Here is a 24,347-nt window from a genome sequence, read left to right on the forward strand (position 1 = left end):
GGGGGACGTGTGGAACAATGGGTTATCTCCCACCAACTGACACGTTACTACCATCAAATTAAAAGAAGGAAACATGAATAAAAGAGTGTCTTGTTTTATAAAGCTTTAAGGCTGACTGAATCTACTCTCTCTGCACTTCGTGGAAGCATCCTGAAGGCCGACCGTTCAGACCACCGCCCCACTTTTCTGCATTTCGGTCTGAAGTTTGTCGGAAAATCAATTATGGCTCTCAATGGGCATATTGTGATGAATGTTTGACGACAGCTCTTGATAGGTAAATATGTCAATAATATAATTTTGGTTGAGTAAAGAAGTGAAAACTCCTCTTCATGCTCCAAATCACAAATGTAACTTGAGTTTGGTTCAAGTAGAAGTAAAACAAATGAAACTGGGTTGTGTATGACCCCAACACTGAAATAATATTTCAAAAGCAACTTACAGCAATGCTCTGCATATATTTTCATATGAGTGGGCCCAGCATGAAACGAACCAACAACCCTAGCATTGCAAACACCATGCTCTACCAACTGAGCTACACAGGACCACACAAGTCACTAGTTGTTAAAAATACCATAAATACGGTACATTATTAAGTTGAACATACCCCGAACAGTCTATCAGACGAAAATAAGGTAGGAATAATTCCAGCTGACCTCATTATCCCGATCCTTCTCCAGGAAATGGCGGGCAACGTGACTTGGCAGAATATTCCGGAGCATGTTCTCATTGTGTTCCCGGAGCTCTTTCATCTCATTGATCTCCTCCTTGGCCTGGACACGCCAGAGGAAATCCAGCCGGGCAGTGTATTCCAGCTATGGGGGAAAAAATAAATATCAGTGCCACAACAGGTACAATGTTAAGGACAGTTCAGATAAAATCACAAATTATTCTGCATCTTCATCAAACCTTGAATAATATTTAGCAGACGCTTTTATCCAAAGCGACTTACAGTAATGCGTGCATACATTTTCATGTGCACATGAATCGAGCTCACAATCCATAACAGTCCATTTGTCACGCCCTGACCACAGAGAGCCCTCGGGGGGTTCTCTATGGTGTTGTAGGTCAAGGTGTGACTAGGGGGGTGTTGTAGTTTTCCTATTTCTATGATTGTTTTGTTGTATGGTTCCCAATTAGAGGCAGCTGATTGTCGTCATCTCTAATTGGGGATCATACTTAAGTTCTCCATTGTTCCCACCTGGGTTGTGGGATATTGTTTTGTGTATGTGCATGTAGCATCACTGATGTCACGTTTCGTTGGTTGTTTGCTTTGTTTGTAAGATTCTGTTTTTGAAAAGATGTGGAACTTTAATCACGCTGAGCCTTGGTCAGTCTCTCATACCGAGCGTGACACCATTGTTGCTCTACCAACTGAGTCACACAGGACCACCACTGAACTGAATTGCATTGAATAGAAAAAGAATGTCTCCTCATTCTGTCACCATTTAGTAGGGAAAACTTGGTTTGTGGGGTTAAGGGCAGGATAGTGAGAATGTCATGTGATCATGCCATACAATAGAACTGTGTTATGCCTCAAGAATACAGCATATCACAGAAGCCAGAAAAGAGGACAATTTTATTTTATTTTTACCAGGCAAGTCAGTTAAGAACATAATCTTATTTTCAATGACGGCCTGGGAACAGTGGGTTTACTGCCTGTTCAGGGGCAGAACGAGAGATTTGTACCTTGTCAGCTCGGGGGTTTGAACTCGCAACCTTCTGGTTACTAGTCCAACGCTCTAACCACTAGGCTACGCTGCCGACAATATATAATGAGGAATCACTATTAATTTATGTGAGGTAAAGATAAAGTGGATACAAAAAAAACATTAAAATAAACATTTTAGACCCAAGAAATTACAGTGGAAGTTTACATACACCTTAGCCAAATACATTTACTCCGTTTTTCACAATTCCTGACATTTAATCTTGGTAAAAAAAAATCCCTGTCTTAGGTAGCATCAGGGACATATAGCAGGAGATGTTTTGAAACAATTACTGCTTCGCATACAAGCCAGTGAATTCTATGCGTTACAGCTGGACGAGTCAATAGACGTGGTGGGAGTGGCACAGCTCCTGGTATATGTCCATTCTGTTTATGGGGGATCAAATAAGGAAGACATCCTCTTCTGCAAACCACTGGAAACCAGGACAACAGGAGAGTATATTTTTAAAGTACTGGATAGCTTTGTGACATCAAACTGACTTTGGTGGTCAAGATGGGTTGTTGGTACAGTGGTTCCTCCTTTAAAGGTTGCGTCATACTGCAGAAAAAAACCTGGCGGGCTGCTGCAGCATTCTATGGCACGTATTTACTTGTGAGAAATGTTTTACTTTAATGCAAGTTAGTGCTAGTTTGACCACCAGAGGGCATCTTTGAGAAGCACTTGATAGTCTCCCATACTGGCTTTACTAGAGAATTTAAAACCTTTTATGTAATAACATAGTACATGGGATTCATTTTAATAAATTTGGCTGAATAAATGTGGTGAATATTATGGTGTTTCTATTCTGAGAAAAAGGAAAAAAGGAAACCCTCAGTGTTGGAATATATGGAGCTGTACAACGTGATGGTCGAGAGAAGGCTACAGCATAAGAGGATTCAATTGTTTTCCTTCATAAACTTCTCTGGGATAGGGGGCAGCATTTGGAATTCTGTATGAAAAGCGTGCCCAAATTAAACTGCCTTCTACTCAGGCCCAGAAGATAGGGTATGCATATAATTGGTAGATTTGGATAGAAAACACTCTAAAGTTTCCAAAACTGTTAAAATAGTGTCTGTGAGTATAACAGACCTGATTTGGCAGGCGAAAACAAGAGAAAAAGCCATTCAGGAAGTAGGATTCGTTCATTTTTGTAGTTTTCTTTTCAATGCCATTACATTGACTTAGGACTCAAATTGTAGTTCATATGCCTTCCACTAGATGTCAACAGTGTTTAGAAATGGTTTCAGGCTTGTATTCTGAAAGATGAGGGAGTAAGAGTAGTCTGAATGAGTGGACCCTGCCGTGTCACAGAGCTTTTTCATGTGCGAGACCGAGAGAGTGCCTTTCTGGTTTACCTTTTATATTGACAACGTTATTGTCCGGTTGAAATATTATTGATTATTTAGGCTAAAAACAACATGAGGATTGATTATGAACTTCATTTGAAATGTTTCTACCAACTTTATGGAAACTATTTGGAATTTTTGTCTGCCTGTTGTGACTGTGTTTGAGCCTGTGGATTACTGAAGAAAACGCGCAAACCAAACAGAGGTTTTTGGATATAAAGAGACTTTATCAAACAAAAGGAACAACTATTGAATAAATGAATGTCTTCTGAGTGCAACCATATGAAGATCATCATTCATTTTCTCTCTATTTCTGACTAGACAATCTGGATAATCTGGACCCTCTATTTCTCAAACTATCCGCCGCCATTGTCGCAACCCCTATTACCAGCCTGTTCAACCTCTCTTTCATATCGTCTGAGATCCCCAAGGATTGGAAAGCTGCCGTAGTCATCCCCCTCTTCAGAGGGGGAGACACTCTGGACTCAAACTGTTACAGACCTATATCCATCCTGCCCTGCCTATCTAAGGTCTTCGAAAGCCAAGTCAACAAACAGGTCACTGACCATCTCGAATCCCACCGTACCTTCTCCGCTGTGCAATCTGGTTTCCGAGCCGGTCACGGGTGCACCTCAGCCACGCTCAAGGTACTAAACGAAATCATAACCGCCATCGATAAAAGACAGTACTGTGCAGCTGTCTTTATCGACCTGGCCAAGGCTTTTGACTCTGTCAATCACCATATTCTTATCGGCAGACTCAGTAGCGTCGGTTTTTCTAACGACTGCCTTGCCTGGTTCACCAACTACATTGCAGACAGACTTCATTGTGTCAAATCAGAGGACATGTTGTCCTGTCCTCTGGCAGTCTCTGGGGTGTGGGGTTCAATTCTCGGGCTGACTCTATTCTCTGTATATATCGATGATGTTGCTTTTGCTGCAGGCGATTCCCTGATCCACCTCTACGCAGACGACACCATTCTGTATACTTCCGTCCCGTCCTTGGACACTGTGCTATCTAACCTCCAAACGAGCTTCAACGCCATACAACACTCCTTCCGTGGCCTCCAGCTGCTCTTAAACGCTAGTAAAACCAAATGCATGCTTTTCAACCGTTCGCTGCCTGCACCCGCACGCCCGACTAGCATCACCACCCTGGATGGTTCCGACCTAGAATATGTGGACATCTATAAGTACCTAGGTGTCTGGCTAGACTGTAAACTCTCCTTCCAGACTCATATCAAACATCTCCAATCTAAAATCAGATCTAGATTCGGCTTTCTATTCCGCAACAAAGCCTCCATCACTCACGCCGCCAAACTTACCCTAGTACAACTGACTATCCTACCGATCCTCGACTTCGGCGATGTCATCTACAAAATAGCTTCCGATACTCTACTCAGCAAACTGGATGCAGTTTATCACAGTGCCATCCGTTTTGTTACTAAAGCACCTTATACCACCCACCACTGCGACCTGTATGCTCTAGTCGGCTGGCCCTTGCTACATATTTGTCACCAGAACCACTGGCTCCAGGTCATCTACAAGTCCATGCTAGGTAATGCTCCGCCTTATCTCAGTTCACTGGTCACGATGGCGACACCCACCTGTAGGACGCGCTCCAGCAGGTGTATCTCACTGATCATCCCTAAAGCCAACACCTCATTTGGCTGCCTTTCGTTCCAGTTCTCTGCTGCCTGTGACTGGAACGAATTGCAAAAATCGCTGAAGTTGGAGACTTTTATCTCCCTCACAAACTTCAAACATCTTCTATCTGAGCAGCTAACCGATCGCTGCAGCTGTACATAGTCTATCGGTAAATAGCCCATCCAATTTACCTACCTCATCCCCATACTGTTTATATTTATTTACTTTTCTGCTCCATCTGATCATTTATCACTCCAGTGTTCATCTGCAAAATTGTAATTATTTGCCTACCTCCTTATGCCTTTTGCACACAATGTATATATACTCTTTTTTTCTACTGTGTTATTGACTTGTTAATGGTTTACTCCATGTGTAACTCTGTGTTGTCTGTTCACACTGCTATGCTTTATCTTGGCCAGGTCGCAGTTGTAAATGAGAACTTGTTCTCAACTAGCCTACCTGGTTAAATAAAGGTAAAATAAAAAATAAAAACAATTGTGTAACTTCTACTTGGCTGGTCACTGTTTGTAATGATTTTTCTGCTGGGCTATGTTCTCAAATAATTGTACGGTATGCTTTCACCATTAAGCATTTTTTTAAAATCTGACACCGTGGTTGGATTCACAAGAAGTGAATCTTTAAACCTATGTAAAATATGTTTATCTTTTCTGAATTATTATAATGAGTATTTCTGTATTTGAATTTGGCGCTCTGCAATCTCACTGGATGTTGGCCAGCTAGAGAGGTTAAAAAACTTTGTTCGAATATTTCTGTAAATCAGTGATATTTATTCCCATAGTAATTCGTTATGGATCCACAACTAAATCAACATCTGCATATTGAAAGAGTATTTTTATCATAATTATATTAACGAAAGCATACATATGCTGATAAAGAAATACAGTACTGTACAGTATATGCTTTTAAATTTGGATAATAAAGCATTTAAAGGCTTTTGAATACATAAGCCACCTGCATTTGTTTGAGGACACTGTGCAGTCTGATAAAGTAAACAGCCAACAATACATACTGTAGTAAGCATGGGAAAGTGCCTAATTCCTTACTTAAAGGAGAGCAGAACATGTCTATACTAGAGAACGCGGGCACGCAGGAGACAGGGGTTCGGTTCCCCGAAGGGGAGAAAGGAGTAGGCTTTCAAAGTAAATAAGAATTTGTTCTTAACTGATTCCATATATGTTATTTCATAGTTGTGATGTCTTCACTATTATTCTACAATGTAGAAAATTTTAAAAAGTAAAGAGAAATCCTGGAATGAGTAGGTGTGTCCAAACTTTCGACTGGTATTTGCTTAATTAATCAGATTAATATTATGGTGTTTCTATTCCAAGAAAATTGAAAAACCCTTTGGGTTTCTGTTAGGATGGTTCAGATAATATGGAGCTGTACAACGTGACTGTTGGCAGTACAGTACTGGGCTATTTAGCTAAAGAATCCCGTGTCATGCGGGCACATGGGAGACCGGGGTTCAATTCCCCGACAGGGAGGAAGGAGTAGGCTGTCCTTGTAAATAAGAATTTGTTCTTAACTGAATTGACTAGTTAAATAATGGTTACACTAAGAGCATAACATTTCTGCACCCTAATTTTCTAATTCTAGTGTAATACCCTTGTTTGAACTAGCTATTGAGTTTATTCTTGTTAAAACCTGTTGTGACTAGGGGGCAGTATTTTCATTTTTGGGAAAAAAACGTTCCCGTAGTAAACGGGATATTTTGTCAGGACAAGATGCTAGAATATGCATATAATTGACAGCTTAGGATAGAAAACACTCTAAAGTTTCCGAAACTGTAAAAATATTGTCTGTGAGTATAACAGAACTGATGTTGCAGGCGAAAGCCTGGGAATAATCCAATCCGGAAGTGCCTCCTGTTTTGAAAGTGCTGTGTTCCAATGAGTCCCTATTGAGCAGTGAATTGGCTATCAACCAGATTACTGTTTCTCCGTATTCCCGAAGCTGTCTACAGCATTGTGACGTAGTTTTTCGCATTTATGTTGAAGAATACCCGTAAGCAGCTACATTGCGTAAGTGGTCACCTGATGCTCCAGAGAGATTCCCGCGTAAAATATAGAGGTAGCCATTACTCCAAACGGTGCTACTGAAAAACAAATTGTCCCGATGGATATATTATCTAATAGATATTTGAAAAACACCTTGAGGATTGATTATAAACAACGTTTGCCATGTTTCTGTCGATATTATGGAGCTAATTTTGAATATTTTTCGCCGTTTACGTAACTGCAATTTCGGGCGATCTCTCAGCCAAACGTGAAGAACAAACGGAGCTATTTCGCCTACAAAAATAATATTTTTGGAAAAAAGGAACATTTGCTATCTAACTGGGAGTCTCGTGAGTGAAAACGTCCGAATCTCATCAAAGGTAAACGATTTAATTTGATTGCTTTTCTGATTTCCATGACCAAGTTACCTGCTGCTAGCTGGATGTGAAAGTGACTAGTTTGGTTTACTTTTAAGTTTAGGTTTTGACCAATAGGGTCGCTTGTTAAGCTGTAGCCAATGGGAGAGTGGACCTGGTTAACGGGAGGCCTGGGGGGAAAAAAGAGGGAGAGAGACATTGAGTAAAGGATGGACTTTTACATTAGGACCGTTGGTGAAGAAAAGGATGAAAGAAGACGACAAAACTAGAACAGAACCCATACCTACTAAGATATGAAGGGAAATACTGATTTTATTTTATGAAAGAGTTGTTATAATTTTGTTGGCACAGGAAGAAATGGCAGCAGTTTTACGGGCGCCCAACCAATTGTGTCACCCCCTGACCTTAGAGAGCCTTTTTATGTCTCTATTTGTTTTGATCAGGGTGTGATTTGGGTGGGCATTCTATGTCCTTTATTTCAATGTTTTGGCCGGGTAAGGTTCTCAATCAGGGACAGCTGTGGCACTATAGCCCTGTTAAGCTTCACGGTCATTCTTTGTTTCTTGTTTTGTTGGCGACATTTACAATAATAAAGGAAAATGTACGCTCACAACGCTGCACCTTGGTCTTCTTCCGACGACGGCCGTGCTATTACGTGTTTTTTTTCACGTTATTTGTAACCTATTTTGTACATTATGTTTCTGCAACCATATCTTACTGCAGGATATCAGGACAGCGATCACTCACCTCGGATTAGACAAAGAATTCTACAAAAACAAGCAAGATTTACATGATATTCTTCAAACACCCGGCAGGGCCGACATCCCAGTTATTTGCAAGAGGAAGCGACACAGGTACAGTGGACAAAGAGCCAGACGCCTCGTCAGGACCCGCAGAAGGCGAGTAGGAAAGCTGCCGTTACCGTCAATATTACACACCAACGTGCAATCATTGGACAATAAACTAGACGAGGTACGATCACGAATATCCTACCAATGGGACATCAAAAACGGAATCGTGGCTGAATGACGACATGGATATTCAGCTAGCAGAATACACGCTGCACCGGCAGGATAGAACAGCACACTCCGGTTAGACAGGGGAGTGAGGGGGGGGGGGGCGCGCGTCTGTGCATATTTGTAAAAGACAGTTGGTGCATGAAATCTAAGGAAGTCTTTAGATTTTGCCTGCCTGAAGAAGAGTATATTGTGATAAATTTATGGCCACACTACTTGCCTAGAAAGTTCTCAGCTATACTTTTCGTGGCTGTTTATTTACACCCACAAACAGATGTTGGCACTAAGACCGCACTCAGTCAGCTGTATAAGGAAGTAAGCAAACAGGAAACCACTCACCCAGAGGCGGGGCTCCTAGTGGCCGGAGCCTTTAACGCAGGGAAACTTAAATCAGTTCTACCAAATCTCTATCAACATGTTAAATGTGCAACCAGAGGGAAAAAAATTCTAGATCACCTGTACTCCACACACAGAGACGCGTACAAAGCCCTTGCCCTCCATTTGGTAAATCCGACCACAACTCTATCCTCCTGATTCCTGCTTACACGCAAAAATTAAAGCAGGAAGCACCAGTGACTCGGTCCATAAAAAAGTGGTCAGATGAAGCAGATGCTAAACTACAGGACTGTTTTGCTATCACAGACTAGAACATGTCCCGGGATTCTTCCGATGACATTGAGGAATACACCACATCAGTCACTGCCTTTATCAATAAGTGCATCGAGGACGTCGTCGCCAAAGTGACTGTAAGTACATACCCCAACCAGAAGCCATGGATTACAGGCAACATTCGCACTGAGCTAAACGGTAGAGCTGCCGTTTCAAGGTGCGGGACTCACTGACATTTTCAACATGTCCCTGATTGAGTCTGTAATACCAACATCTTTCAAGCAGACCACCATAGTCCCTGTGCCCAAGAACACAAAGGCAACCTGCCTAAATGACTACAGACCAGTAGCACTCACATCCATAGCCATGAAGTGCTTTGAAAGGCTGACAATACCTCACAACACCATTATCACAGAAACCCTAGACCCACTCCAATTTGCATACCGCCCCAAAAGATCCACAGTTGATGCAATCTCTATTGCACTCCACACTGCCCTTTCCCACCTGGACAAAAGGAACACCGATGTGAGAATGCTGTTCGTTGACTACAGCTCAGCGTTCAACACCATATTGCCCTCAAAGCTCATCACTCAGCTGAGGAACCTGGGACTAAACACCTCCCTCTGAAACTGGATCCTGGACTTCCTGAGGTGCCGCCCCCAGGTGGTGAGGTAAGCAACACATCTGCCACACTGATCCTCAACACTGGAGCTCCCCAGGGGTGTGTGCTCAGTCTCACCCTATACTCCCTGTTCAACCACGACTGCATGGCCAGGCACGACTCCAACACCATCATTAAGTTTCCAGACGACACAGCAGTGGTAGGCATGATAACCGAAAACAACGAGACAGCCTATAGGGAGGAGGTCAGGGACCTGGCCGGGTCGTGCCAGAATAACAACCTATCCCTCAACGTAACCAAGACTAAGGAGATTATTGTGGACTACAGGACCATTCTCTAACCATTCTCATTGATGGGGCTGTAGTGGAGCAGGTTGAGAGCTTCAAGTTCCTTGGTGTCTACATCAACAACAAACTAGAATGGTCCAAGACAGTCGTGAAGAGGGCACAACAAAGCCTATTCCCCCTCAGAAAACTAAAAAGATTTGGCATGGGTCCTGAGATCCTCAAAAGGTTCTACAGCTGCAACATCGAGAGCATCCTGACCAGTTGCATCACTGCCTGGTACGGCAATTGCTCGGCCTCCGACCGCAAGGCACTTCAGAGGGTAGTGCGTACGGCCCAGAACATCACTGGGGCTAAGCTGCCTGCCATCCAGGACCTCTACACCAGGCGGTGTCAGAGAAAGGCAGAGAAAGGCCCTAAAAATGGTCAATGACCCCAGCCACCCCAGTCATAGACTATTCTCTCTACTACCACATGGCAAGCGGTACCGGAGTGCCAAGTCTAGGACAAAAAGGCTTCTCAACAGTTTTTACCCCCAAGCCATAAGACTCCTGAACAGGTAATCAAATGGTTACCCGGACTATTTGCATTGTGTCCCACCCACCAACCCCTCTTTTATGCTACTGCTACTCTCTGTTCATCATATATGCATAGTCACTTTAACCATACCACCTCAATATAGCCTTGCTACTGTTATTTTCAAATGTCTTTTTACTGTTGTTTTATTTCTTTACTTACCTACCACACACCTTTTTTCGCACTATTGGTTAGAGCCTGTAAGTAAGCATTTCACTGTAAGGTCTACCTACACCTGTTGTATTCGGCGCACGTGACAAATAAACTTTGATTTGATTTGAGTAGAGACTGAAGCTACCGTCTCATCGTGGAGGTATTTGACAGCCTTGAGGTTAGCCTAGCATCATGTGACACCGAGAGATAATAGCTTGTGGAAGATTAACGTGTTCATGTTTCCATGGAATATCGGTTACTGCTAAGGAGTACTGTCTGCATTGATAGCTTTGCTTGCAGTGGATCTTGCGAGGAAACCTGCAAGGAACATCTACAAGTAGTGAGTAACCACAACTGTGGGGTGCTTCTGGACTCTGTGTTCATTTTCAGCAAAATTAGCATGTGTAAATATTTGTATGAACATAACAAGATTCAACAACTGAGACATAAACTGAACAAGTTCCACCGACATGTGAGTAACAGAAATGGAATAATGTGTCCCTGAATGGGGAGGGGGGTAAAAATCAAAAGTATCAGTCAGTATCTGGTGTGGCCACCAGCTGCATTAAGTACTGCAGTGCATCACCTCCTCATGGACTGCACCAGATTTGCCAGTTCTTGCTGTGAGATGTCACCCCACTCTTCTACCAAGGCACCTGCAAGTTCCCGGACATTTCTGGGGGGGAATGGCCCTAGCTCTCCGATCCAACAGGTCCCAGACGTGCTCAATGTGTTTGAGATCCGGGCTGTTCGCTGGCTATGGCAGAACACTGACATTCCTGTCTTGCAGGAAATCACGCACAGAACGAGCAGTATGGCTGGTGGCATTGTCATGCTGGAGGGTCATGTCAGGATAAGCCTGCAGGAAGGGTACCACATGAGGAAGATGTCTTTCCTGTAATGCACAGCATTGAGATTGCCTGCAATGACAACAAGCTCAGTCTGATGATGTTGTGACACACCGCCCCAGACCATGACGGACCCTCCACCTCCAAATCGATCCCACTCCAGAATACAGGCCTCGGTGTAACGCTCATTCCTTCGACAATAGATGCAAATCTGACCATCACCCCTGGTGAGACAAAACCGCGACTCGTCAGTGAACACTTTTTGGGGTGACCATTTGAAAGAAAACACTCTGAAGTTTGTGTACATGTGAATTGAATATGTAATATAATATAACACAATAGATCTGGTTTAGATAAAACAATGAAGAAAACCATACGTTTTTTATTTTTATATCATCATCTTTAAAATGAACAAGATATAACAAACATTCAGATAGGATGACGGGGAGAATGTCAGTGAAAAATTATAAGAGGGCAACAGTACTTGTGCAAAGTTTCAGAATGATAACTTCCAAAATGAGTGGGCTACATGACATTTATCATGAAGTCAACCAGGTGTCCCACACAAGTAGCCCAAATGTACCCAAGTGGCCAAATTGGTGAAGGTATACATTTTGAAACAAATCACTATATACAAAATACCAAAATGGTATTCTAACACACCCCCCCAAAGAATTGAGAAAAATAAATGAAAAAAATATAATAATTATTGATTAAAAAAATATTTAAAAAAATATATATATATACATTTACAAAATAACATGGGTAACTATTTACACTTTCAATATTTGGAAGACCCTCAGTCCTCTATCAAATCAAATTTATTTATATAGCCCAGCCTAAAACTCCAAAAAGCAAGCAATGCAGGTGTAGAAGAACGGTGGCTTGGAAATACTCCCTAGAAAGGCCAAAACCTAGGAAGAAACCTAGAGAGGAACCAGGCTATGAGGGGTGGCCAGTCCTCTTCTGGCTGTGCCGGGTGGATATTACAGTGATTGTAGAGGGTGCAACAGGACAGCACCTCAAGAGTAAAAATTAACAGTTTAGAGTTCCATAGCAGCAGGCAGAACAGTTGAAACTGGAACAGCGGCAAGGCCAGGTGGACTGGGGGACAGCAAGGAGTCATCATGCCAGGTAGTCCTGATGCATGGTCCTCGGGCTCAGGTCCTCCGAGAGAGAGAATTAGAGAGAGCATACTTAAATTCACAAAGGACACCGGATAAGACTCCCATTCGGAGTCAGTGTCCCTGTGAAAGAAAATGTTCAGTTAGAATAGTTTCACATATGAGCCCTGTATCAATAGGTATAATAAACAGATATACAGAGAGAGTTGAAGGTTGAATATATTAGGTTGAATTATATTATTATTACCTGCTAGATCTACTGTCTCTATTATATTATGACATTTCAGTTAGATCTACTGTCTCTATTATATTATGACAGACCAGCTAGATCTACTCTCTTTTATATTATGACAGACCAGCGAGATCTACTGTCTCTTTTATATTATGACAGACCAGCTAGATCTACTGTCTCTTTTATATTATGACAGACCAGCTAGATCTACTGTCTCTTTTATATTATGACAGACCAGCTAGATCTACTGTCTCTTTTATATTATGACAGACCAGCTAGATCTACTGTCTCTATTATATTATGACAGACCAGCTAGATCTACTGTCTTTATTATATTACAACAGACCAGCTGTATCTACTGTCTCCATTTCACTTTGCCCATTGATGTGGTCCTGCCCTCTCCTCAACAGCCTCAAATAGTCTATTTCATGTGGGTTGGGGTGGGGCGGCAGACACACGCATCTCACATTTCATGACATTACATGTTTATATATTGCTTCTAAAATAAAAATAAAATCTTAAATAATATTTTATATTATTAAATTCAAACAAGGGCATTAGTATGATAAGAACTTACCAGTCCAAAACGATGTCCTCTCCCATTCAAAAAATATTCCTCCACAATCGCTAAATGAATCATCCTACAAAAATCGGTCTCACCTTCTCAATCAATTTATTATAAAATTGTGTGTACATCTGTATATTTAGACTTAGCTTTCCCTGACTTAGTCGCCATAATGATTGATATATAAACAGCTGAATCTGCGCGTTCCCCAAACAATGCAGTGCGTAATATGTGTTTCTCCTTCCGGTATGAAACTTCAATAGCGAATGACTCACTTTACGCTGGAGCTTACTACATGGGTTGGTCTTGCAACACATAAACATGGCATTTATTTCCGTTTAGCTCCGCTCATTGGCTATCTACCCAGCTAGATTTCAAGACGATCATTGGTCATTGGGTTAAAAGACAGTCAATCAACGAAACAGCGGGCAAATCATTGGTGCACAATGATGTCATGACTTGTTGTCTTCAAATCGGTTTCTTTCAGTCAATTACGTCCCGCGAAATGGCCCATCAGGTCTGATTGTGTTACAAAGAAACCAGTTGATTGCAGTGAAACCAAACATGACTGGAAAAGTCACGTTCTGTGTGGGTTATTTACCTGGAATGTGTTGTCGAAAATGGAATGAGACGGAATTCACGACACAAGGGGTTCACAAAATGTTTCGTGTTTGGCTATAAAAACGGATTTTAACAAACAAAAGATCATTCATTGTGTAACAATGAGCATTGGAATTGCAAACAGACGAAGATCGTCAAAGGTAAACTATTTATTTTAATGCAGTTTGTGGTTGTTACGCCTGTGCTGGTTAAATTATTATTATTTTTTTAATGGGGCTCTATGCTCAGATAATAGCATCATATTCTTTCGAAGTAAATCCTTTTTTAAATCTGACAACGCAGTTGGATTAGCAAGATTCTAGGCTTTCGATACATGTGAGACACTTGTATTTTCATGAATGTTTAATATGACTATTTATGTAGCGATCACCGTATGTTGTGGAATTCCAGTCCGCTTGCGGGTTCCGTGCGCAGAGGGGTTAACAAAATGATACTAACTCTTATAAAATAAAATTAGTATTTCCCATCAAAACTCTGTAGGTATGGGTTTTGTTCCATTTTTATCGTCATCTTTTACCATTTTTATTCACCAACGTTCATAATGTAATGTCCATCCTTTTCTCAACGTCTCACTCCTTCTCTTTTTTCCCCCAGACCTCACGTTAACAAGGTCAACACTCCCATTGGCCGCAGCTTAACAAGCAACCTTACTGGTCAAAATTTAAACTTAAAAGTAAACCAACCTATTCACTTATACATTAAAGAAATATGTCTTCAAAAGAAATGCATTAACAATATTACAATCTGGGAGCAATCCAATCACCTTTTAAACACCAATGAAATATAACAAAAATCAATACTTGGTTCTAACAAGGGTATAACATGTAGAAAGGTAGATACAAATTATTTGTTGCAAGTTGGGGAGGGGGAGGAGGGTTCACACCTACCTTGGCTATTAGACAATTCTTTAGTAAAGGTTGAATAGTCTATAGTTCAACTAATAGCCCATCCTAGAAACACTATTAGCAGAATTCACAGCCTGCTACACGTGTGAAAAACAAATAATAATACTTTTCCCCTTTCCACATGTTAAAGATTCCAATTGATAGTGTTTTTAACCACAATCGGACCCAACCCCAATTAATACATTTGGGCACAGTCGATAGCGTACTGGACTTTGGGCTAGAATGTTGAGGGTTCGAAACCTGCTCCCTGCTTGTTTCATTACATTATTATGCCGGTCTCAGAGCAAGTAACCTGGATTGTTACTCCCATCTCATTCCTCGCCCTCTTCCATGTGTCATTTCCCGCCTGAGTGGCTCGCTTGTGGGAGTGCTGGCAGGATATGGCAGCACCTTCGATTGTGCGTCAAGAATTCAGTATAGCAAGTTTGTATGAAGGTCTGGTTATTCACAGGCAAATAGTAATATGCTCTAAACTGTTCTGGTGAAAAACAAACTTTGCTGCCCTGTTTTCAATCATGGCTGGGAGAACCTCCTGGGAGAACCTCCTCAGATTAATAAAGATGAAGGGAGTTAGATATGCATAGGAAGTGTACTGTTTTTTTCTGTATATATGAATTACAAATCAGCCTTTACTTAAATCATGTTTCTAGTCTATTTCATAGTTACACTGTGTAATCATTGACGTCCCAGGAGCGGTAAACCCTGTTGAAGTGTATATCTGTAATACATACATGCAGACACAGCATCATTCAAATAATTGCATTTGATACACCTGGTATTGGATGTGACTGAAAAAAACTAGTTAAATAGCGATTTTCGTAAATTAGATTTATGGCAAAAAAATATTCACAACCGATTGTCTCTACATTAACTAACATATTCCTCTCAATGTAATTTTTATTTTATTTGACTCATTATGACGTTATAATTACTTACATTTGCTTCCACCGTAATGTTTTGTCAGCCATCTTTGCTGAAAAAAAGTCAACAGGGACGGGTGGCTCGCGTCAAATTCCTCATTGGAACCACTCAATGTGATTGGTCATATAAAAACCTTGGAACCCAAATGCATAATGAGTGCTCTAACTCCCCCTTGCGGTGGTCTGGAGCACTGAAGCCATGACGCTGGGTACCTCTAAATCCCGCAGTGTAAGCTCGCAACTTTTAAAGGAGGAACCGATGTATCTGTACTGATGGCGCAAAAGCTATGACAGGGAGACATAGTGGAGTGGTAACGCGTGTGCAAACAGTTGCTCCTGACACGACTTGGGAACATGCAGCATCCACCGAGAGGCTCTTGGTGCCAAGGGAATGCCTGACAGCTTGAAAGACTGTCTGGACACAGTGAAAATGATTAACTTTGTTAAACCAAGACCCCTGAACTCTCGTGTATTTTCTGCATAATGCAATGACATGGGCAGCGACCATGTAACGCAAGAGGTGCTGGTTATCAAGGGGCAAATTATTGACATGTTTTTTTTAATTGAGAGACTAGTTTAAAGTTTTATTTACTTACCGATATCTTAACAAGAGAGCCTCAAAATTCCAACAAGCGGTTCTGTAAAAATGTAATTTAATCACAAGCCACTGCCAAATTTCTGGACAGGGCTGCGCTCAGAGTTTCTAGCCTTGGCAAATCGTACCGTTAAGACACTGATGCCCTTTACAACCACGTACCTATGAGAGAGTGGATTCTCGGCCCTCACTAGCATGAAAACTAAACACAGGCACAGACTTTGTGTGGAAAATTATTTAAGACTGAGACTCTCTCCAATACAAACCAACATTGCAGAGTTATGTGCATCCTTTCAAGCACACCCTTCTCATTAACCTGTGGTGAGTTATTCACAATTTTTGGTGAACAAATAAGGTTTTATATGTAAGATTGCTAAATAAATAGCAAAATTATTGATTATTATTATATTATTATTTGTGCCCTGGTCTTATTAGAGCTCTTTGTCACTTCCCACGAGCCGGGTTGTGACAAAAACCCACACTCATTCTCATGTCTAATAAATGTATCGTATAGTGTGTGTGTGGCAGGCTTACAATGATGGGTCTAGAGTTTCAAGTTTATTGGTGTCCACATCACCAACGAACTATCATGGTCCAAACACACGTGAAGAGGCCACGACAAAACCTTTTCCCCCCTCAAGATTTGGCATGGGTCCCCAGATCCTTAAAAAGTTCTACAGCTGCACCATCGAGAGCATCCTGACCGGTTGCATCACCGCTTGGTATGGCAACTGCTCAGCATCTGACTGTAAGGTGCTACAGAGGGTAGTGCGTACGGCCCAGTACATCACTGGGGCCAAGCTTCCTGCCATCCAGGACCTCTATAAATAGGTGGCGTCAGAGGAAAGCTCATAAAATTGTCAGAGACTGCTGAACAATTAATCAAATGGCCACTAGACTATTTACATTCACCCCCCCGCCCCCATTTTTTTGTACACTGATGCTACTCACTGTTTATTATCTATGCATAGTCACATCACCACTACCTACATGTACAAATTACCTCAACTAACCTGTACCAACGCACACAGACTCTGTACCGGTATCCCCTGTATATAGCCACGTTATTGTTTATTTATTGTGTTACTTTTTATAATTTTTTTACTTCAGTTAATTTGGTAAATATTTTCTTAACTCTTATTGATCTGCACTGTTGGTTAAGGGCTTGCAAGTAAGCACTTCACAGTTAGGTCTACACTTGTTGTATTCAGGCATGTGACAAAGTTTGATTTGATTGAACTTCTGCATCATGAAACAGTATTTCATAAACTATACAGTGGAATAAATAATATGTTGATATGCTTCAGTTTGCTGCCATATGACTGGTTTTACATTTGTCTCTGAAAACAAAGCAAAACACCTTTCCCTTACACAGAACTAACATCAACAACATGCATGCCTGTCTTTCATGGTTGAGGGGTTTCTTCACGGTACCCAAACTAAAAACAGATCTAATGCGTCGCTCAGTTACGTACTTTACAGAGCCATGTCATCGTGTAATGCTCTGCCATCAGTGGTTACTCAGGCCAAAAGAAAGTCTAACATAGAAAAACAGATAAAAAAAACACCTTGTAGAGCCTCTCCTCTATTCTAAAATTCTTATTTAACAGTTGAGCCGACAAACGTTTTGCACTGTTTCACTATGGCGTTAGTCATCAATATAGCAAGAGGGAAATATTTTATTAATGCAGTCATGTGTCCGCCACCCCCTTAGATAGCTATGACCTTTGGCTTTCACCTGGAATTGTTTGTCTGAGAAGAAAACTATTTTCAACCCATTTGATCTAGTACACAATAAAAGTATCATAAAACACATACAAATATGAGGATCTGATTACACACTTTTTTTTGGAAAGAAAACATTTTCATACTTTTTGGGCTATTTAAACAGCATGCTCCCCTCCTATAGATAAGGGGAGAAGGGCTTTGTAAAGAGCTCATTTTTTTTTTGTTCTGAGCGTCTGTAATGTTTTACTTCCACACAAAATGACTTTTTTATCGTAGAGCTATTAAAGTTTTATATTTAGATCTGCCAGCTCGAGACAAATTTGTCAATTGCTTTGCCATGTCTGTATCGTGAAGCAGTTGAGCTGGAGAAATGTTTTTCTATGGACCGCTCCTTTGACGTAAAGTTGAAGTGAAGCGCTATAAATCGATGTAATGATGCTGCTGGCCACCAGAGGGATGCAAATACAAGTTTATTCGACAGAAGAACTTTAAATGGTCCTTGGAAGATCTGTAACACTTCAGGTGTCGTAGGTGTGTGGAGTCAAACGCAGGAGACAGTGAGTGCAAAGCTGTGCGTCTTTAATAAACGCATCCCAGGGTGCTCACAATAGTAACGGCCCCAAACACAGGGAATGAGAATGTACAACAGAAAACGTAACGACCAGGCACTAACACGTACTTCTAACAACAGAGCCGAAGGTTACACTGCAATAATCCCGCACAACAACCAGGCGGGCCGGCTGCCTAATAAAGACAAACTAATTAGCTGTTTCAATCATGAACAGGTGCTACCACTAAACATACAAGGAGGGGGAGGAAAAACAATCAGTGGCAGCTAATAGGCCGGTGACGACGACCGCCGAGCGCCAACCGCCCGGGAAGGGGAAACACCCTCGGTCGGACTCGTGACAGTACCCCCTCCTGACGCGCGGCTCCCGCAGCGCCGACACCGGCCTCGAGGTCGCCCCGGAGGACGAGGTGCAGGGCGATCCGGATGGAGGCGATGGAAATCCCTCAACATGGATGGATCCAAGATGTCCCTCACCGGTACCCAGCACCTCTCCTCCGGACCGTACCCCTCCCAGTCCACGAGGTACTGCAGGCCCCTCACCCGGCGTCTTGAGTCCAGAATGGCCCGGATCGTGTACGCCGGGGTCCCCTCGATGTCCAGAGGGGGGAGGGACCTCCGGTACCTCACTGTCCTGCAGGGGACCAGCTACCACCGGCCTGAGGAGAGACACATGAAACGAGGGTTAATTCGATAATAGGAAGGGAGTTGTAATCGATAACACACCTCGTTTATTCTCCTCAGGACTTTAAAGGGCCCTACACACTGCGGACCCAGCTTCCGGCAGGGCAAGCGGAGAGGTAGGTTTCGGGTCGAGAGCCAGACCCTGTCCCCCGGTACAAACACGGGGGCCTCACTGCGGTGGCGGTCAGCACTCCTCTTCTGCCGTCCACTCGCTTGTCGTAGAGACTCCTGGACGGCCCTCCAGGTCTCCTTGGAGCGCTGTACCCATTCCTCCACCGCAGGAGCCTCGGTCTGGCTCGGATGCCATGGTGCCAGGACCGGCTGGTATCCCAACACACACTGAAAAGGGGACACGTTAGTAGAGGAGTGGCGTAGTGAGTTCTGAGCCATTTCAGCCCAGGGAATGTATCGTGCCCACTCCCTGGCCGATCCTGGCAATACGACCGCAGAAACCTACCCACCTCCTGGTTCAATCTCTCCACCTGCCCATTACTCTCGGGTGATAACCGGAGGTCAGGCTGACAGAGACCCCAAACGTTCCATGAACGCTCTCCATACCCGAGACGTGAATTGGGGGCCCCGATCAGAAACGATGTCCTCCGGCACCCCGTAGTGCCGAAAGACATGGGTAAATAATGCCTCCGCAGTCTGCAGGGCTGTAGGGATACCGGGCAACGGGAGGAGACGGCAGGACTTAGAAAACCGATCCACAATCACTAGAACCGCGGTGTTCCCTGAGACGGCGGAAGATCGGTCAGGAAATCTATGGACAGATGTGACCATGGCCGCTGTGGAACGGGGAGGGGTTGTAGCTTCCTCTAGGAAGGTGCCTAGGAGCCTTACTCTGAGCGCACACTGAGCAAGAGGAGACATAACCCTTAACGTCCTTAACCAACGTAGGCCACCAATACCTCCCCTGAAGGCTCCCCACTGTCCTCGTCACCCCAGGGTGACCCGATGAGGGTAGGACGTGAGCCCACCGAATCAGCTTGTCCCGAACATCAAGCGGCACGTACCTTCGCCCCGCTGGACACTGAGGAGGCGCGGGTTCAGCCCGTAACGCCCGCTCGATGTCCGAGTCCACCTCCCATACCACTGGGGCTACCAGCTTAGAGGCGGGAAGGATGGGAGTAGGTTCGGTGGACCCATCCTCGGTGTCGTAAAGGCGGGACAGTGCGTCAGCCCTCACGTTCTGGGAGCCCGGTCTATAAGACAAAGTAAACCGGAACCGGGTGAAGAACATGGCCCACCTTGCCTGACGTGGGTTAAGTCTCCTTGCAGCCCGAATATACTCCAGATTCTGGTGGTCGGTCCAGATGAGAAAAGGGTGCTTAGCCCCCTCAAGCCAGTGTCTCCACACCTTCAGAGCTCTAACCACCGCTAGCAACTCCCGGTCCCCCACATCATAGTTACGCTCCGCTGGGCTGAGCTTCCTTGAGAAGAAAGCGCAGGGCGGAGTTTTGGTGGCGTACCCGAGCGCTGTGATAGCACGGCACCCACCCCAGCCTCGGACGCGTCCACCTCCACTATGAATGCTAGAGAGGGATCCGGATGCGCCAACACGGGCGCCTCAGTGAACAGCGCCTTCAACTTGTTGAATGCCCTGTCCGCCTGTGCTGACCACTGCAATCGCACCGGGCCCCCCCCCAGCAGTGAGGTAATGGGAGCCGCTATCTGGCCAAAACCCCGGATAAACCTCCGGTAGTAGTTGGCAAAACCCAAAAACCGCTGCACCTCCTTTACCGTGGTTGGAGTCGGCCAATTACGCACGGCCCTAATGCGTTCACCCTCCATCACCACCCCGAGGTGGAAATGCGATATCCCAGAAAAGAGACGGCTCGTTTAGAGAACACGCATTTCTCAGCCTTGACGTATAGGTCATGCTCCAGCAGTCTTCCAAGCACTTTGCGCACCAGAGACACATGCGCGGTGTGAGTGGCCGAGTAGATCAGAATGTCATCGATATAAACAACCACCCCTGACCGCACAGGTCCCTGAGAATCTCGTCTACAAAGGATTGGAAAACGGCTGGAGCATTCTTTAACCCATACGGCATGACGAGGTACTCATAGTGGCCGGATGTAGTACTAAATGCGGTTTTCCACTCGTCTCCCTTCCGAATACGCACCAGACTATACGCGCTCCTGAGATCCAGTTTTGTGAAGAACTGCGCTCCGTGGAACGATTCCACCGCCGTAGCGATGAGAGGTAGAGGGTAACTATACCCCACTGTGATGGCGTTTAGACCTCTATAATCGATACACGGACGCAAACCTCCCTCCTTTTTCCTCACAAAAAGAAACTCGAGGAGACGGGTGAAATGGAGGGCCGAATGTACCCCTGTCCCAGCGACTCCGTGACATATGTCTCCATTGCCAACGTCTCCTCCTGGGACAGCGGGTACACATGACTCTTGGGAAGCGCAGCGTCTACCTGGAGATCTATCGTACAATCCCTTCCCGGTCGATAAGGTGGTAATTTAGTCGCTTTCACTTTACTGAAAGCGATTGCCAAATCGGCATACTCGGGGGAATGCACACCGTGGAACCCTGGTCTGGACTCTCCACCGACGTGGCACCGATGGAAACTCCCAAACACCTTCCAGAACACTCCTCTGACCACCCCTGGAGAACCCTTGTCTCCACGAAATTTTAGGATTGTGCCGGGCCAGCCAGGAGTCCCCAGCACCACTGGAAACGCAGGCGAATCAATAATAAAAAAACTGATACGCTCCCTATGATTCCCCTGCGTCACCATGTCCAGTGGGACCGTGGTCTCCCGACCATCCCTGACCCTAATGGCCGGCTATCTAGGGAGTGCACGGGAAAGGAGAATCTATCGGCACCAGCGGAACCCCTAACTTAAGGGCGAGTCCGCGATCCATAAAGTTCCCAGCTGCGCCTGAATCGACTAGCGCCCTATGCTGGGAAGAGGGAAAAAAGTGAAGGAAAGAGATTAAGACAAACATATGGCCAACAAGGGATTCTGGGTGAGTCTGATGCTGACTCACCTGGGATGACCGAGAAGCGTTCCGCCTGCCATCTCTACTCCCAGACGGACCCCCAGCACCGATCAGACGTGTGTCCTCTCCGACCACAGTTGGTGCAGGGAAGGCCCCTCCTCCGGCACCCCTCGGCGCAGCCCCTCCCAACTCCATCGGAATGGGAGCGGAGGGGCCGGGTGGTGGAACGCACAGGACCCTCTCTGAACGCCCGCGGGCAGCCAGCAGATTGTCCAGTCGAATGGACATGTCAATCAGCTGATCCAGTGACAGAGTGGTGTCCCGACACGCTAACTCCCGGCGGACGTCCTCTCGGAGACCACACCTGTAGTGGTCCATAAGGGCCCTGTCGTTCCACCCAGATCCGGCTGCCAAGGTCCGGAACTCCAGCGCGTAATCCTGGGCGCTCCTCCTCTCCTGCCTGAGATGAAAAAGTCGTTCTCCCACCGCTCGGCCGTCTATAGGGTGATCAAATACGGCACGGAAGCGGCAGGAAAACTCTGGGTAGTGCTCCGTCGCTGAGTCTGGGCCATTCCAGACTGCGTTCGCCCACTCCAGAGCACGACCCGTGAGGCAGGAGATGAGGACACTCACCCTCTCCGCTCCTGAGGGAGGGGGTCTAACGGTGGCCAGGTATAGCTCCAGCTGAAGCAGAAACCCCTGGCAACCCGCCGCCGCTCCATCATAAGCCCTCGGTAGCGTCAGACGAAGGGTGCTGGAGTCGAGTGATGGGGAGACCGGAGTCGGGGGTGCCGAAGGTGGAGAGAGGAGACCACTCCTCTCCCATCGGTCCATTCTCTCCATCACTTGATCCATCGCGGATCCGATCCGATGGAGAATGGTGGTGTGGTGGAGAACCCGTTCCTCCATCGATGGGAGAGGGTTGGCTGCTGCTCCTGCTGACTCCATTCGATTTTGGGGTGCGGGATTCTGTAACACTTCAGGTGTCGTAGGTGTGTGGAGTCAAACGCAGGAGACAGTGAGTGCAAAGCTGTGCGTCTTTAATAGCGCCAACGCATCCCAGGGTGCTCACAATAGTAACGGCCCCAAACACAGGGAATGAGAATGTACAACAGAAAACGTAACGACCAGGCACTAACACGTACTTCTAACAACAGAGCCGAAGGTTACACTGCAATAATCCCGCACAACAACCAGGCGGGCCGGCTGCCTAATAAAGACAAACTAATTAGCTGTTTCAATCATGAACAGGTGCTACCACTAAACATACAAGGAGGGGAGGAAAAACAATCAGTGGCAGCTAATAGGCCGGTGACGACGACCGCCGAGCGCCAACCGCCCGGGAAGGGGAAACACCCTCGGTCGGACTCGTGACAATCTGAATGGTTGTCTTCTGACAAAAAAGGTGGGAAATCAATAAAATAAGTAATGTAAACATATACAGTCAAAAGTTTGGACACACCAACTCATTCAAGGGTTTTTCTTTATTTTTTACATCGTAGAATAATAAGGAAGACATCAAAACTATGAAATAGCACACATAGAACCGTGTAGTAAACAAAAAAGTGTACAAAAACGATCTGAATATATTTTATATTTTGGATTCTTCAAAGTAGCCATCCTTTGCCTTGAGGACAGCTTTGCACACTCTTGGCATTATCTCAACCAGCTTCAACTGGAATGCTTTTCCAACAGTCTTGAAGGAGTTCCCACATATGCTGAGCATTTGTTGGTTGCTTTTCCTTCACTCTGTGGTCCAAATCATCCCAAACCATCTCAATTGGGTTGAGCTCGGGTGATTGTGGAGGCCAGGTCATCTGATGCAGCACTCCATCACTCTACTTCTTGGTCAAATAGCCCTTACACAGCCTGGAGGTGTGTTTTGGGTCATTGTCCTGTTGAAAAACAAATGATATTCCCACTAAGCGCAAACCAGATGGGATGGGGTATCGCTGCAGAATGCTGTGGTAGCCAAGTTGGTTAAGTGTGCCTTGAATTCTTAATAAATTACTGACAGTGTCACCAAAAATGTATAATTTGAACTCATCAGACCAAAAGGACAGATTTCCACCTGTCTAATGTCCATTGCTTGTGTTTCTTGGCCCAAGCAAGTCTCTTATAATTATTGGTGTCCTTTAGTAGTGATTTCTTTGCAGCAAATAGACCATGAAGGCCTGATTCTCCTCTGAACAGTTGATGTTGAGATGTGTCTGTTACTTGAACTCTGTGCACCTTTTAGTTG

The 24,347-nt window shown here is 44.5% G+C and overlaps 1 protein-coding gene across 2 annotated transcripts in view; it reads right to left on the minus strand.

Moving 5' to 3' along the window:
* The window catches only part of adcy8 (adenylate cyclase 8 (brain)), a 251,836-nt gene that overhangs the window by 16,043 nt on the left and 211,446 nt on the right, over positions 1-24,347 (minus strand). For both annotated transcript variants that reach the window (XM_035800597.1, XM_035800598.1), the window contains one exon: positions 654-812. In XM_035800597.1, coding sequence (XP_035656490.1) covers positions 654-812 — 159 coding nt within the window. The remainder of the gene's footprint in view (positions 1-653; positions 813-24,347) is intronic.

Source organism: Oncorhynchus keta, chromosome 23, assembly GCF_023373465.1.
Source record: "Oncorhynchus keta strain PuntledgeMale-10-30-2019 chromosome 23, Oket_V2, whole genome shotgun sequence".
In the NCBI taxonomy this organism is placed as follows: domain Eukaryota; kingdom Metazoa; phylum Chordata; class Actinopteri; order Salmoniformes; family Salmonidae; genus Oncorhynchus; species Oncorhynchus keta.